Below are 17538 nucleotides of genomic sequence, written 5' to 3'. Positions count from 1 at the left end.
GGGGAATCATTGGAAATGTTTGAGTGAGGGTGAGAGGGATAGGGTATATGTTTCTGTAAACTTCACTCAGGCTGTTTGCTTTTCAAATATTCATCTTCAGACTTCATAAAGCATCCTGAATTTGCCTCAAGAGATACTTCTGGACCAATGTCCCACGTTGCTTCTTTCCATAAATATTCTGTTGCCAATTCCAATCGGAATTTCCAATTGCAATCCTCTCTTTTCTTTTTTCAGCTATTATCTGTGATCTTTGTTGTATTTTTGGGGAGTGGTTTCCTCACTTTTGAGGCAATGTGTTATATTTTCCCATTATTTTTGCATCTTCAGTTTTGACCCTGTGAGAATCTGGTGGATTCTTTCTTATTGTATTTTGCCCATGTTTTGTGCCAACTCTAGAATTTTTTGTATCTGTTTCTTGATATATAGTGGGGAATAAACATTTCTTAAGTGCCTATGATGTGTGCTAATCACTGTGCTAATCTCTTAATTTTATCTCATTTGATCCACCTAACAATTACAGGATGTATATGCTGTAATCATCCCCATGTACAACTGAGAAAACTGGAGAGAGAGGTTAAATGACTTGACCAGGGCCAGTGTTAATAAGTGTCTTAGGTCCAATTTAATCTCAGGACTACCTGACTTTAGGCTCAGAGCTCTATCCTTTGTACTACCAGCTGCCTCTAAATTCTCCTGAGATGTTTGTCATCCTGAGTCTACCATAATACCATCCATCCTCCACGTGTGGCAGAAGGGTCTGTGGGTTTTCCCCAATCAGGGAATTTTATGAAGCCTGCATTTCCAGGCAATTGGCCCCTGGCAAAGGCTTTTCTGGATTCTCCTAGCTCTAGAGTCCACTGAATCCAGTTATCTTACACATTCCTAGTTTCACATCTGGCAATATTGTTGTTCAGTTATGTCCAACTCTCTTTGACCTCATTTGGGGTTTTCTTGGCAAAGATAACAAAGGGACTTGCCAGTTGCTTCTCCAACTCATTTTACAGTTGAAGAACTGAGGTATAAAAGGTTAGGTGAGTTGTCTAGGGTCAAACAAGCAGTAAGAGTCTGTGGCCAGATTTGAATTGAGAAAGATGAGTCTTTTTGACTCTGGGCCCAATAGTCTATCCACTGTGCTACCTAGCTGCCTTTGGAAAAATGGGCATCTCCAAGTCAGTGATAATGGAGTAAATCAGCATGCTCACTGAGGAAGGGATTAGGAGAAAATCCACACATAAGAATTCAGTGTCCAAATGAGATTTATTAAGGCATGGTCTAAGAAGCTTACCAAGGCCTCAGCAGGCCTGGAGAAATGAGTCCAGGGCAACAGGGTACTGCAAGTGTGCATTGAGATTGGGATGGAAAAATTGGACCTCTGAAGATACCTGCCCAACTTGTCACTTTTGTGTGTGAAATGTCTCATATCTGACTTTTTTAAAAGAATTATCTGTCACCTTTGGAGGGTTCTTGGTTCGTAATTCATGGGGGAAAAGGTATTTTCTGTCACCTTTCTTTTCAGACCTCCATTTTATGATTTTTGAGCATGCTATTGAGTTGATGGGAGAAAGAAGGGGGAAGGAGAAGCTGGGAAAGTGTCTGACTCATTTCTTGACTGATTTATCTTGTGTCCTTATGTTGAGATAAGATATGATTTTTCTTGGCCTTGAAGAATTTCTGAGGAAATCTGTCCTGGAAAAATTGTCAGATCATAAAAAGGACAAACATGTCACTCAGCCAAAATTTTCTGATTAAACTCAAATGTCTGAGAGAAGTTTTCAGATTATAAAGTGAGTTGGTTTGCCTTTCTTGATGCAGGTTGTTAGGATCATAAACTGAGAAAAAGAAGATAAGTTAGAGGCCTTTGCATCTCATTTGATGGATGAAGGAAATAATGCAGAGGAGAGAAGTGCCTTGACCAGTGTCACATAATGAGCATGTGAGGTAATATTTGGATGCAGATCTCCCAGACTGCAAAGTCAGGGAACAAAAGAGTTTCTGTTTTTCATGTATTTGTAAGAATAGGGAACCACATGTCTTTCCCATGTGGTGTGGTTCAGTGTTTGATGGGTGAAATTTCCTTGTGAATAAACAAACCTCAATATATGTGTGAACAAGGAAGAGATGTTTGGGATGTGTTTGCCTCTTCTGGACTCTTTCCATGTATGGGGGAATAAACACTTTCAGATTTTGGGAGGGAAGGTTAATACAGAAAATGTCCTTCAATTTACCTTCTTTTTAATTCTGGATGTCCTAGACCATGGAAAAAGTGCAAGCTGCTTTATGTTTGGCACATAATTTCTGCTTTTAAAAGTTTGAGAGGTAGGAGGGGAATGGAAAGAGAGAAGCAGAGACAGAAAGAAATGAAGACACAGACACGTAGAAAGACAGAGAAAGACTTTGTGGGCAGCTTCTGTTTTCTTCTCCATCCCTGCCCCTCTCCCCGCTTTTGGTAGGTGAGACCATCCTGTGATCACTGGAGGTTGTGAGGCCAACAGCCATGGCTAATCCCCAGGGACTGTCCTAATTTCTTGCTCTGCTTCATGTCTTCCATGTAAGTTAATGTGTGGGTTTGAAATGGGCTCTTGAGGACAGAAGAGTGAGGATGGGGATGAATGTTTTGGAGATGTCATATAGAGCTGTGAGGAGATGGGCCTGTGAGAAGGAGGGAGTTCTTAACTCCTTCTATGTGGACATTGGTGAGGTTGAGTGGTGTGGGGAGTGGGGAGTCATTCTTACTCATTGGCCTGTAAAAAGGGCCTCTACCAACCTCTGTCTTTTACAGCAAGTTGTCTGCAATGCCACGAGTCATCCTAGCTCATGTGATGAATGGTGAGAGGGACATCTTAGACATATGTGATACGGGACTTGATATGAGGGTGGTTTGGTAAAATGAAGAGATTGTTTAGGGGCAGGTAAGGCTGTGGGTGGCAGATTGAGAAGCAGCTCTAAAAGCTGAGGTTAGGGGTTTCAGCCTGATGATGGGAAGAAATTCCTGGGATGAAGTCAACACAGAAAAGTCAACTCAGGGTGATATGTTTGAGCCAAGGGAGTTGTCTGTAATAAGCTTCTTATTACTCTGGGCACTTCTAACATCAGAATCCATTTTGGAATTTGAAGATGAGGAGAAGGCATAAGTGATAAACTGAGGGTGGCAGGTCTTGATTACCCTGAAGAACTTGGGCCTAAATGCCAAAGAGTATGGGGCCATGGAGGCCCAGGTCTGGGCAGAAGCCAGGAGCATCTGGATGCTCTGCAGAAATTTCCCTGAAATGGATAGTTGGTACTTGCCTGACTCTTTATTGAATTCATTTCCAGGCTTTCCTTCCTTCTATTTCTTGCTTTACTGATCTGTGATCCGCTGTCATTCCTGGGTGTGGACCCTGGTATCTTCCCGGCTGGTAACTTTATAGATCATCCTCTTTCCCAGGAGTAAGTTATTAACCCTTTTCCCCCTCCTTTTAATGGGAATTCCATGCCTCTTTCTTTATTTTTCCCCCTCATATTATGAATTCTCAACCTCTTCATATATCCTAGAGTATAATTCCTCTATACTTTACCCAAATGTGAAGACTACCTACCTTTGCTTTCCCCTGATGTAGCATTTCCCTCTCTGACTTCCCTTCTCAGGTATGAACCCTGCTAAGCTACTTTCATCCCTCTCTCTCCTGTGCTTAAGTCCCTGTGGTTTCTCTTGTGGTCTCTGTTGGGGTCCTGAAGGCTGCCACAGCCTGCCAAGGTGTTCTTAGTGAACTGAGCCTTGTGGGGCTCCTGGACAGGATCGCATACATTGCAGGTGTGTCTGGCTGTACGTAGTAAGAACCTGTCAGTGTGTATGGGTTCCCTGGGCAGAGAATCCACAGCTCCACTGGGAACAATGGGACCTGGGCTCTCAGCCAGACTCCATAAACTCCCATTCCACAAGTCCCCTGCTGTGTCCTGAGCACCCTTGCTTCATGCATAATGTTGAGTGTACCTTTCAGCTGATATTGAAAGAATTCTTTTTAGGACAGAGTGAATGACAAAGAACTTGGGGAAATTGTAAAGGGTTTCAGAGGAAGGAAGGGCCTTGTTAGATGAGAGAGGAGAGTTATACTATATAGCACTTAGGAGACCAAGCAGTTGTGCAAATAGAACATTGGGCTGATAGTCAATCCATTTTCAGAGTGAAGGGCCATCCAGGCCTTGGTGAATTTCTAAGCACTTGCTAACCATGATAGAAAAGAGGAAGGAAGCAAGCATTCCTCCAGCAGCTATTGTGTGCCAGGCAGTGCACTGTCATTTGTGCTGAGCAACACAAAATTCTTCTCGGATCCTCACAGCAGCCCTCTGACATAGGTACTATTATTCCCATTTTATAGTAGAAGACACTGAGGCAGGCAGAGGTGAAGTCCCTTGTCCAGGGTCCCGTGACCATTCATTTTCTGAGGTCATATTTGAACTGGTATCTTCTTGACTCCATGGCTGGTCTAATCTACACTAAATTGTCCCCTGTTTCCTAATTCCTTTGTAACTGTTCAGATTTTTCTCCATCTAGGCATAAGATGTTTTTCTTACCCTTAGGTGCATGTCTTCCCCCCACACCCAGAGTCATGTGTCGACAGACCTGGAGAAGGCAGAAATGGAGCTTAGTAAGTGGCTAAAAGGGTCTTCTGGGATTTCTCTTTTTCTTGGATGGGCTCTGTTTGGGCTGCTGAGAGGGATGATCATTCTCTCACTGACTTCTGGTCTTATTCTGTAGTGCACTACCTTACAAATTGTGTGGGTTGGCAGGACCCCTGCTCAAATTGACTACTCAGAGGCATCTCAGAGTATAAACAGAAAGTCCTTTATTTGGATCTTGTAAGAAGCAGGCTGTCCCTTCACCAGTTTCCTGGAGGAGGGAGGCGTCTTAGAAGAGCAAATGCAGGATTATAAAACTAAAACCCACAAAACTCTGCCTCAGCTTAACCTTTAACTTTATTGGTTAATGCTTTGAGCAAGTGGCATATTCTCAGAAATTCCCCTGATGCAAAGAATTGAAAAAGAAACTGAACAAACATTTCTTTTGTTCTACAAGGGGTTTTGATTGTACAATATGATGAGGAAATGGGTTAAGCAAACAAGGGGAGAGGGTTTGCAAGTGGTTTTACACCTTTAAGTTTAGAAACTCAGGCCTAGGGTTTGATGTACTCTAGATGAGAAGTCTTCACTTTATCTCACTCAATCCCCCCTCTTATTTTCATTCCTTTGAAGACTTCTCACATCATTCCCGATACATTTGCTCAAATAGGGAATTGTCTTTGTCCACTAGTTCACCCCTTTCCTTCACGTTCACGGGGATCCACTCTTGCGCATTCAGAATCATCATGTCATGCAAATCAGTCAGACAGGAAAAAGAACAATGCCGCTTAATGCAATGAGCACAAACCACAGTATTTGCTTCCACTAGCTACTCCCAAACCATAACCACCAAGATGTATTGAAAGAAGAAGACCAAGTTTGGACGGGAATATGAGCAATCTTTAGAATTTCTGTTTCCACACCTAAATCCAATCAATAATACCTCCTCACATTCTTTCCCCTATGAATTCTTCCCTTCATCTATCCCCCTTCACATGAATATAGGGAGGGGGTAAAGTTGAAACACTGACAAATTACAAGGGAGCAGTCCTCTTGTTATAAGTACAGACACAGAGATTCAAAATACAAAGGTAGATCATTGAATTATCCTTTCAGAGGTTCCATCTCAGATAGCAATCTGGGGAGGAACATCATCTAATGCAGTTTTCTGGTCTGGATGTTCCTTCAGGCCATCTTCAGTACAGCATCTCTGCATTTTCTTTCCTATACCTTCTTGTAGAAATCCACATGTCCACTCTCCTACAAAACTGGCCTTATTACCATTTTAGATGACCATTCCTAAGCCTTGTATACTTATCACTCTTACAGAATCAAAATGGGAACTTTGGCCAATTGTCATGTCTAAGAAATTCACATTAGAACCCAGTTTTTACATTTTACATTTCCCCATCAGGAAGATCTAATTTCACTAAGGGGTCAATGACAGACTCTAGTACTTACATAAATAATCATTTTTAACACAGTACATATCACATCATAAAACAATTCCAACTTCTGGTCTTGTGATGCTTCTTCTAAAGCACTTTCAATATAGACCACAAACCATTTTCTTTTAACATTAACCAACTGAAGCAAAAATAATAATGACTATATATGCTAACCTCACAAACCCTTGACCTGATTGTCTCCACACTATTACTAAGAATTAAGGAACCCTAACTTATTGTTATTGGTCTAAAGTCCTAATCCTAATAGCTTTATTTTAGACTTAACCTCAGATGTTCCCCTACCAACAATTTATAATTTAATAAATCTGGTATTACAAAACCTTTGGTTACAGGAGATTGCTACTAAGAAAGAATAGGGACGTTGCAGGGAAACAATATCTCCCCAATTTCATGTCAATTCCAGGCAGGAGTAGATTGTCAACTAGCATCCAGTCAGGTTTAAAGTCTGTCAGGTGTCAGTGGGGAAATTAAGTCAGGAGAATCCTACCTCAGCCCAGGCTGAGCAGCTGTTCTCCCAACCTTACCATGAGACCACCTTTTGCAGTTCATACCAGCATCTCACAGGCGTACTGGTATCATGGATTGGAGGCTCAGACCGCCTTTCTTGCTATCCATACCTGGAGTTAGACTCAGAAGCATGTCACTTAATAATCCCATAAAAATCTTATAATAGCAAGGTTTCATATATGACTGTAATTTCACATTGGGTAAGGAACATCTTTTGAAACAAGTCTTAAGTGGCTTACATGCCTTTGTATGCATGTTCTGGTTCCTGATTATAAAACAATCATAAAATCAAATTTACCATTAAAGCCTTAGGTTATTGCTCTAATAGATTTACATCTGTTTCCCAAACTACTCTGTCCCTTCCTAACCCTGCTCTGTCTAAAAGAATGAGCTACACATAGGATAAGTTCGAACACTAACTTCAACTTATGTTCATAAAATAATTCACATCAAACAGAAACATTTAACTAGTCTCAGTAATTAAGTATTTACCCAGTTGGTCTTTCTAATAGATAAAGACTTTATTCCCAAATTGGGACCTTTGTCTATTATCCCCAAAGAGTTTTAGTCCCATTTGTCTAAAAGGCCCTTGAAAACTCTTTGGTTTTCCTCACGTGAACTGGCTCTCCTGAGGCCCATCATATCCCTATGCTCAAATCTCTGTTCTATTTCCCACTCCTAATCCTATCAATCCAAATCTCCAGGTTGCTGGCCACTTCCATCAAGACCACCTAGGGGCCACTCTGGGCTCCTTCCTCAGTCCCTTTGTGGATAAAATACAATTCAACTTTAAACAACATCACATTTATACTATGGTTTCATCTGCACCTTATAACCATACTCAGAAATAGCCCAGTGGAAAATTTCAAAAGAAGTGTTCCTTTTCAAAGATAATCAATGGGGAAACTGAGCCAGAAGAATTTCACCCTAGGCTGAGGACACAATTGTCCCCTGAGGTTTGTATCTTAGATAATAGGCTTCACTAATCAAAACTTTTACCGGGACTCACATCTTAAATTTTAAATTTGTCCTAAAAATCAATTACTAGACATTATCATCTAAATAAATTCCTGATTCAGGAACTCCATACACAGCTTACATTTTATATAGAGATTACACCTTTAAATAAATGAAGAGCCACACTGCTTGGGCGATCATTTTAGACTCTTCAGATCTTAGGGGCCCCTGGGTGGGGCTGGGACCAACTCCTCTCCTTTGACAATAGAAAGTTAACATCTCTTCTCTGAGTATCTCCAGCTCAGATCAGATCTTAAGAAGTCCTTCTGTAATGATTGGATTTTAAAAGGAAAAAGGAGGGGGCAGCAAGAGGGTTTTTTTTTTTTGTCTTAAAATTCCTAGTCTCCATTATCTTGTCCCTTATCTTCCAAACCCCCTTTCCCCATAAAACCTGAAGTTATTATAACAGATTAGCTTACAAATATAAATTTGGGAGGTAGGTCTTTCAAAAATCATGCAAAAGGGTCATACAACAAATATTTTCTTCTGTTGAGAACAATTTACAGTTTATCACAAAACCGTTATGAACCTAACCAGCAACAGTTACAAGATCTAAAACCAAGGTCTTTTCACATTTGTCCATAAGCTTCCTCTCACATGCTGTTGTAAATATGCTTGATTCATAGAAAAAACCAATTTTAGTTAACAATTCAGTTTCTAATATAGCTACATTTAGATTTACTTAAAAATTTTAACTATTTAAGTTTACTTAAAATTTTAAATGACCCATTACCCATTCAGCTGAATGCATTTCCACATCACTTCAATAAAGCCACCATGTGGGCATACTCTTATTACCCTGATTAGATAAAGCCATCTTATATTTGATTGAGCTATTTATTAAATCAATTTAAGTGAATTTTTTTCTCTCTCCTCAAATCTGTCAATCCCATTACTCAGATTGTCTAGTTCCTTCACAGCTATAACTTTCTGCACTAGAATCCCCTTCTAGCTTAAAGTACAGAAGTTAACTCTACCATTATGTTGTGGACATCACTATTTTCATCACTTACTTATCAAATTTCTATCACATCCTTTTTAGAACCCCAGTTGTATTGAAGTAATATTATTCTTAACATATACCCATTTTTATACCTTTTACAATCATAAATGTCAGGTAACAATATCTTTTTCTACCTAATCCTGATAGGAAGACCATTTTCAGATGCTGCTTTTTATTCCCTCAGGACAAATTTTAATTTGAAATCTTATCAAACCTGAATTTTGTGATCGCCAATGATAAACATCTTTTATAATCAAATAATTGTGCTACTTACAAGAAAACTTTCTGCCCTCCTCTTTCTTTTCTGCATTCACAAATGAATGGAAAGACTTTCCAATTCATGTACCATTGAGGGTAAGGCAGGAAGTGATCAGATGCTAGTTAGCATTCCTTTCTTTTAGTCTGAGAGGGGGAGATAATCTCCCCTCAGCCTTTCTGCTCTTACTGGCTGACTGCCTCAAAAAGTGTCAGGGAAGACAGAGACACAAACCACAGACAGAGACTTCCATTCACACACACAACACACACAGACAAAACATTTAACAAATCATTTTCACCCCATTTTGAATTTTGTTTTTCTCATCCTCTCGGGTGCCAATCTAAGGAATCTAGGCAAGTTTGTAGAGCATCCCCCGACAAGACTGTTCTGCTTTATCAGCTCAAAAGAACTGAGTAGATGACTTCTTCCAGGCTACTCAATTCTCAGAGGATCTGTGCTTTGGCCAGATCGTGCCTCCTCCAATAACTTTATCACCCCAAACAAAGCAACAGTATTTGATCATTTTCTTTCTTTCTTTTTCTTATCCTTTGTATTTTGGTACCTCATTCCAATTTTGCAATCTATTTCCCAAGGGATTTTTTTCCAGTATGCCCTGACTCTGTTCTGAAGCTCGGGGTTTAGATTGTTCCTTCCCCATTTTTACAGGAGGGCTGTTCCCAGACACCTCCAAGTCAAAGACTCAATGAATAATTCTGGCTTCCTACTCCAGACCACAGTGGGAGTCTCCTGCCCACCGGCAGTCACCCGGTAGCATTCATAGAGGGCCCTTTCCTCTTGGGATCTGCAGACCATTAATTTTGTTGGAAGCCGTTACCAGTCTTCCCTAGTCTAAGACTCTCAAAACTGACCCCCAGGCCCACAAGTGCTTACCTCCAAGTTATGCGTGCATAAGTTACCTGATTGTAATCACCAACACCCACTGGTTGGAGTTTCAAGTACTTCAGAGCTTCAGAGTTTCAGAGACCCTATACTTTCTGTTTCTACTGATTTCCTCTGCTTCAGGTTGTTACTTCATAGAGAAGGAGGTCCTGTGCTCAGTTTCAAGGATCACTGGAGAAAATTAGGGGCCAGTGAACCAAAGTACTGACAGTCCCTCTGGAAGTAACATGGTCCCGGACGAGCTCCCAAGGACTGTGTGGGATGGCAAGACCCCTACTCAAAATGACTACTCAGAGGCATCTGAAAGTAAAAACAGAAAGTCCTTTACTTGGTTCTTGCAAGAAGCAGGCCATCCCTTCACCAGTTTCCTGGAGCAGGGAGGCATCTTACAAGAGCAAATGCAGGATTATAAAGCTAAAACCCACAAAACTCCTCCCCCCAACTTTACCTTTAACTCTATTGGTTAATGCTTTGAGCAAGTAGCAGTATTCTCAGAAATTACTCTGATGCAAAGAATTGAAAAAGAGACTGAAGAAACATTTCCTCTGTTCTACGAGGGGTTTTGATTTTACAATATGATAAGGAAATGGGTTAAGCAAACAAGGGGAGGGGGTTTGCAAGTGGTTTTACACCTTTAAGTTTAGAAACTCAGGCCTAGGGTCTGATCTACTCTGGATGAGAAATCTTCACTTTATCCCACTCAAAATGAAGTAAGCTCTCCATCAGAACCCAGGAGAGCTCAGAGCAGGGAGAGGTTTTATCTCAGGATAAAGTATTCCCATTCTATTTCCCTGTTTCGGTGGCTGCCCCAGGCTAGGCTTCCAGCTTCCTAGTCAATCAACTAGCATCTATTAAGTCCCTACTGGGTGCCAGATTCTATGCCAAGTGCTAAGAATCTGCTGGGTGACATCATGTTAACTTATTGGTGTTGAGGCAGGGAGCATCCCTTCAAATCTAACCTTAGTCAACAGAGGCCTAGATTTACAGTCAGGAAACCTGGGTTCAAATCCTTTATTGATTCTCTCTGGGACTCTACTGCCTAGGTTAGTAAAACTCTCAAACAGGCAATTCTGAGGAATCAGACCATTCCAATGTGGAGAGAAAAAGGGAGTTGATTAAAGAGACCAGTGTGGATGTGGAAGGAACCCTTGAGCCAAGGTAGACTTTGAAAAGCTATGTCCAGATGATAGGAGGAAGAAAAGGTACACATAATAGAATGAATGTAAAAGGGTAGAGTGACCAGTAAGAAGTGTTTAAGGTTTGCTGAAGACAGTCAAGGTGAGATCCATGTGTATTTCAGGATAAGAGAAAGTGCTTTTCAACTTGTGCTTATGGCCCAAGGCATAGTGTCCTTTCTCATTGGAAGTGGGACTCAGCAGCCCCCTGAGTGTCTGAGCAACCTTTTAAGGATTGCATTGCTCACCTCCTGGTGTGAGGAAGGAGCTAGAAAAGGTGCTTTAAAATTGTCTGCTTACCCAACCCTGGCCTGATTACCCCAGCAAGTGGGGAATCTTACCATGATGGGGAAACCACAAAAAATGTACAAAATGTACAAAAATATCTGCAAAGATGATTCCACTCACCACTGGTACATGGAATATGCACCCACTTGTAGAAAACACAAAATCCAGTAGATCTGGAAGATGAGTTGTTCTCATTGCAAGAGAACTCAACAGGTATTGCATCCAAATAGCAACTGAGTGAAACAAGGCTGACAAATGAAGACCACCTTACTGAAGTTGAAACTGGATACACGTTTTTCTGGAGTGTTTGCAGTGAAGGGGAGTGCTAACAAGGTGTTGTAGGTATGGCAATCAAAGCTAATCTACTCAGCAAGTTGGTATGCCTGCCAAAAGGAGTGGATGACAGGCTCATGAGAATGCAATTGCCACTTGCGGGAAAACCCTATGCTCCCACCATCATGAACCCTGATGAGGTCAAAGAAAAATTTTATGGAGACCTAGAGATACTTATCCTCAGTTTCCCAAAAGAGAACAAGTTTATAAAGCTGGGTGACTTTAAGGTTAGAGTAGACTCAGACTACCAGACTGGGCAGGGAGTCCTGGAAAGGAATGAAGTTGGAAATAGTAACAGCAATGGCCATTTACTGCTGAAGACTTGTGCATCGCATCACCTCATCACCCATACTGTTTTTCATTTACCTAAATGGAATAATACCTCATGGATACACCATCATGATAAATATTGGCATATAAGAGACTATGTGATTGTAAGGAGAAGAAACAGAAAAGATGTGCGAATGGCAAAGGCAATGTGTGGTACATAGTGCTGGACTGATCATGGACTTTTCCTTTCCAAGCTAAATATTTGCATTCACCAAAAGTGCCACCCTCAAGTCAAAATGGCTACCACAGAAATTAATGTCAAGCAATGAGAGCTCTTCTCTGAGCATGAACAGTTTGTTGCTGACTTGGAGGGGAAGTTGAGGCAACACACAGTTGGAAAGAGTGGAGCAGAAAAGGAATGTTCAGCTTTCAGAGGTTTGGTGTAGAGCACTGCTTTTGCTCATCTGGGTCAGGACCAAGACTGTTTTGATGAAAATGATGGGGAAATTCAGAAGGTGCTAAACAAAAAACTAGAACTCCACAGGATTTACCAGCAGGATAGTACATCCATCTCTAAGAAGGCAGCATTTAATTCGATCAGAAACAAAGTACAAGCAAATCTTAGAGAGATGCAGGATTCCACGCTCAGTAAGAATGCAGACGAAATTCAAATTTATGCTGATGGTAACAATGCAAAGCACTTTTTTGGTTCCCTGAATGATTTTATGGACCAAAAACCTGTGTTGCATCACAACTACTCAGTGCTGATGGAGCCACATTGATGAGGGATAAAGACATGATCTTAGAGATATGGGCTGAACACTTCCATAGTGTTCTCAACAGACCATCATCAATCAATGCTGAGGCCATTAAGCATTTACCTCAGGTTTAAGTCAGTCCCTTCTTAGCTGAATTTCCAAATGAAGAAGAGGTTTTGACGGCCATTAGGGTCCTTTCATGTGGGAAAGCACCTAGTGCTGATTCTGTCGCAGCTGACATTTACAAGGTAGGGAGCCCATTGTTCATACAAAACTCCAACTCAGATATGCTCATCATGCTGTTTGAATTCAAAATGTATGCTTGTCAAAAGGACTTTTATGACTAACTCACAAGGGACAGGGGATCACGTGATGGTCCGAAGAAGTGATACAAGGACACTCTCAAGAAGTTCTCTTTCAAGAATTTTGAATTTGACTGTGTGGAATGGGAGACACTGGCACAGGAACACTCAGCATGAGGTGCCCACATCAGATAGCATGCTGTGCTCTATGAGCAAAGTAGAATTGAGACAGCACAAAGAAAACGTAGAACGCACAAATTTGAAGCAAACACCCCAGATGTTCACATGGACTATCTGTGCCCAATCTGTGGTAGAGAATTCCGAGCTGCTACTGGTCTGATCAGCCACAGATGGACATACTGAAGCTTCACTTTATCATGGTGATGTCATGTAAGTCCTCTTTGAGAACAAAGGATGACAATCAACCAACCAACCTGCAGATAAGAGGAAAATCCAACTGGGTATTGGGATGGACAAGATTGTAACTGACCATAGGAAGAAGTCACAGCTGGTCAGTTGTTCTTTTGTTCCTGTTCTTTCTTTCAAGGAGAGTCACCTTTGCCCATGAGAGGACAGAACAAAAATGGTTCCAGAGATTTGTTCTCCAAGGTAAGCACGGAGCTGGAGAATGCCCAGCAGCTAGAGTGCCTGACAACACAGCAGGCTGAGAGGAACCCTGACCTCAGGGTTCAATTGACAGATTGGATTGAAGAACCTGCATCATTGCCAAAACACCTGTCTGGTGTGCAGTCATGTGCTCAGTGACACTGGGAGATGAACAGATTTTGGATATGACGGCTGCCCTCCTGGAGCTCATGGACAAAGGGGAGGATGACTGACAGGTGGGTAAGAGACTCAGCATTCTGGATCATGTCAAAGAACAGGATACAGTATTCCTGGAAAAAAGAAGTCTGAAGAGGTTCATGCGATCTGTCTTAGAGGATTTGAAGGATTGTCCCCTAGAAGAGTGATTAGATCTATCCTTTTTGTGAACAGTGGAACATATGAAGAGCTAAATTCAGGTTTGAGGGAAGGAAAAACTTTCTACCCAAGTGGACCTATTTTCTCGGAAAAAAGTGAGTCTTCTCATTTGAGGTCTTTATTTAAAGACTGGATGGTCAATCAAGCTGATGAGCTCACCAATGGTATAGACAGAGAAGAGAAGAGTGCCCAGGACAGAACCATAAGGGACACTTATAGTTAAAGATCCTGATCTAGAAGACGTTCCACTAAGGAGAAGAAGGAACTGTGTGAAAGGAGGAGAACTAGGAGAGAGTTGTGTCCCCATAACCTAGAATAAAGAGAATATCAAGGAGGGGAGAGTGATTAAAATTGTCCAAGGCTGCAGAGGAGCCAAGATGAGAAAATGTTGAGAGAGCGACCATCTGTCAGATGTGTTGGAAACAGGTTTCTTGCTCACTTACAGATTATAGTAGGTGGTTGCTGAGGTCTTTTCTGACTCTGAAATTCTATGATTTGCCTGTAGCATTTTATAGTTTTATCAGCCTTCTGTTTATCAAAAATTTAACCTTTTATGTCAGTTGTGTCCAGAAACGTTCTACCCTTCTACTTCCATGAATGAGCCTTCCCTTTTAACAAAGAAAATATGTTAAATAAAACCAGTCCTGCAGGGACTGCAACTGGCAATGTACATAAAAATTGGCAGGTCTTGTCTCTCCCCTCTCACATGAATGGTGAAAATTCTTTGTTTTTATTCCTTTCCAGGGTTAGGAGGAATCGTGTTGGACATCATTTTGGTATTCTACTTATTTCCATTATTGTAATAATTGTGTATATTGTCCTGTTGATTCGACTCCACTCTGAATTAGTTCATAGAAGTCTTCTCATGTTTTTATGAATTCCTCACTTGGTCAATTTTGTGATTCCGTGTTACTATTTTTCACTGTTGCATTTGCCACAGTTTAAATAGCTAATCCCTAATTGTGGGTGTCAAGTTTTTATTTAGCTTTTATTTCTTCACCCTGTCTCTAGATCAGCTTCATTCCCAAATGTATCTTACCCTATCCCTACTCATTAATCCGGCCCATCCAGCATTATTTTGAAAGAGAAGAAAAAGGAAGCTTGATAAAACTAACCAATACCTCAAGAGTTTGACAATGTATTTATGGTTCCACAACTTTTATCTCCAATAAAAGGGAGCAGGTAGATTTTCTCATGTCTTCATTTGACACAAGCTTGATAATTAATTATAGCTACACAGAACACAAAGGGTTTTTTTGACCATCATTTCTTCCATTTATAACACAGCCATTTTGCTTATTGCTTTCTGTATTCCAAACACTTCACTTTGTGTTGATTAAAGATGTCTTCATATGCTTTTCTCAATTTGTAATGTTTATATGACTTATTAAGCAGAAATATGCCCTAAAATACATTCACAGCAACTTGATAGTCTGTTCACCAGTCAACCAACATTTACTTTGTTTTCAGTTAGTTCTTTGCTACCAAAAAGCTACTGCTATGAATATTTTTGGAATATATGGTACGATTCCAGCCTGTCTAGGGTATGTTCTTAGCAGTGGGAACTCTGCATCAGAGGCACATTTTAGTGACTTTTTCCTATAATTCCAAATTTTTTTCCAGGAAGTTTGTACTTCCCACTCTTTAATTTTAATTGTATTTAGAACTTTCTGAGTTAAATGTGCTTCTATTATGTAGTTTTGTCTTAGATACTGTTATCAAATCTATTTATCATTTTCTTCCATTTCATTAGGAGAATTTAACCCATTTGAATTTAGGGTTATCATTGTTAGGATTGTTTTTTCCTTTGGTCTTTTTCTCATATGGGAGTGTATATTTTATTATTCTTTATACAATCATTTCTTGTCTTGAGATAAGATGGTATTCTTCAATGCCTTGAAGAATTTCTGAGGAAATATCTCCTGTACAATTTTCCATGAGATCATGTAAAGAAGAAACATGTCAATCACGCCTGTTTTCCTGATTTAACTCTTAACTCCCCAAAAGAGGTTTCCAAATCATAAAGTCAATTGGTTTGCCTTCCAAGAGTCTCTGAATGCTGGGATGATAAACTGAGAAGTAGAAGATAACTTATAGGCCTTTACATTTAACCCTTTTGTGTGATAGATGAAGGAAATAATGCAGATTAATGAAGTGACTTGACGAATGTCATATAGTGAGTATCTGAGTAGTGTTTGGATGTAAATCTCACAGACTGCAAAGGGAGAGAACAAAAGACTTTCTGTATTTTTAAGAATATAGAGCAACATGTCTTTCACAAGATGCCTGATTCAGTTTGATGAGTGAAATTTCCATGCAAAAAAACAAACCTCAGAATATGTCAGAGCAGGAAAGAAATTCTTGGGCTGTCAGTGTTTGTCTCTTATGCATTTTCATTCTCTTCATATATCGGGGAATAAACTCTTTCAGACTTTGGGAGGACAGGTTGATAGAGAAAACGACATTCAATTTATCTTCCTTTTCATTCTGGGTGTCCTAGAGCTTGGAAACATCTGGAGCTGCTTTATCTTTGACATATAATTTCTGCTTTTAAAAGTTTGACAGGTAGAAGTGGGGTGGGAAAGAGAAGGAGAGACAGAAAGAAATTCAGACACAAACCCAGATATAGAACAAGACAGAGATAGAACCTTGTGGGCAGCTTCTGTTTTCCTCTCTACCCCTCCTCCCCTTTTTACTTTGATCATCCTGTAATCAGTGGAGGTCATGAAAACAGCAAGCATGGCTGCACCCCAGGTACTCTCCTAATTTCTGGATCTACCTGGTAGCTTCCAGGCAACATCACTTGTGGCATTGAAATATGCACTTTAGGGCAGGAGAGTGAGGATAGAGATGAAGGAGTTGAAGATGTCAAATAGAACTGTGAGACTGGCCTGTTGAGAAGAGTGGGTTCATGGCTCCTTCTATGTCGACACTGGTGATGTGGAGGGGGCATGAGTAGTGGGAGCAAGTCTCACCAATTGGCCTCTATAAAGGGCCTCTAAGAGCCTCTGTCTTTTGCAGCAAGTTGCCTGCAGTGTCAAGAGTCACCCTGGCCCATATGATGAAAGGTGAGAGATTTTTCCTAGGCAGATGTGATACATGACTGATATGGTGCTGGTTTAGTAAAAAACAGTGAAAGTTTAGTGTCAGGTGGGTCCATGAGGGACTGATTGAAAGCCTGAGGTAGAAACTTAGATGAGCGGTTTCAGCCTGATGGTGGGAAGAAATTCCTGGAATGAATTCAACACTTTCCAGTCTAGTCAGGGTAAAGGGATTGAGCCTAAGGAGGTGTCTATAACAAGCATTCTGGGCAATTTTGGCATCAGAATCCATTTTGAAATTTCAGATGAAGAGAAGGTAGCAGTGAAAAATCGAGGTGAGAATATCTGGAAAGCACTGAAGAGCTTGCGCCTCAGTGCCAGAAAGGTATGGGGCCATGGAAGCCTTGGTCTTGGCAGAAGGCAGGAAAATACAGATGCTCTGTAGAAGTTTCCCTGAAGTAGATGCTTGGGACTTGCCTAACTCTTTATTGGACTGAATTGCAGTCTTTCTTTGCTTCCATTGTTTTTCTTCATTGATCTCTGACCCACTGTCTTTCCAAGATGTGGACAATGAATATCTTCCCTCCAGGTGCCTTACAGGTCCTCCTCTTTCCTCGGAATAAATCACTACCCCTTTCC

General features: G+C 40.7%; 1 protein-coding gene across 1 annotated transcript in view; it reads left to right on the top strand.

The window, feature by feature from the left end:
• Nucleotides 1–17538, top strand: part of LOC140507329 (cytosolic phospholipase A2 gamma-like) — a 66812-nt gene that overhangs the window by 13306 nt on the left and 35968 nt on the right. The window contains exons 3-4 of the mRNA XM_072615443.1: nucleotides 16852–16926; nucleotides 17161–17284. Coding sequence (XP_072471544.1) covers nucleotides 16852–16926; nucleotides 17161–17284 — 199 coding nt within the window. The remainder of the gene's footprint in view (nucleotides 1–16851; nucleotides 16927–17160; nucleotides 17285–17538) is intronic.

The sequence above is a fragment of the Notamacropus eugenii genome, chromosome 5, assembly GCF_028372415.1.
Source record: "Notamacropus eugenii isolate mMacEug1 chromosome 5, mMacEug1.pri_v2, whole genome shotgun sequence".
In the NCBI taxonomy this organism is placed as follows: Eukaryota; Metazoa; Chordata; class Mammalia; order Diprotodontia; family Macropodidae; genus Notamacropus; species Notamacropus eugenii.
The sequence above is the reverse complement of the archived record's forward strand: the minus strand, read 5'-3'. Positions and strand labels throughout refer to the sequence as shown.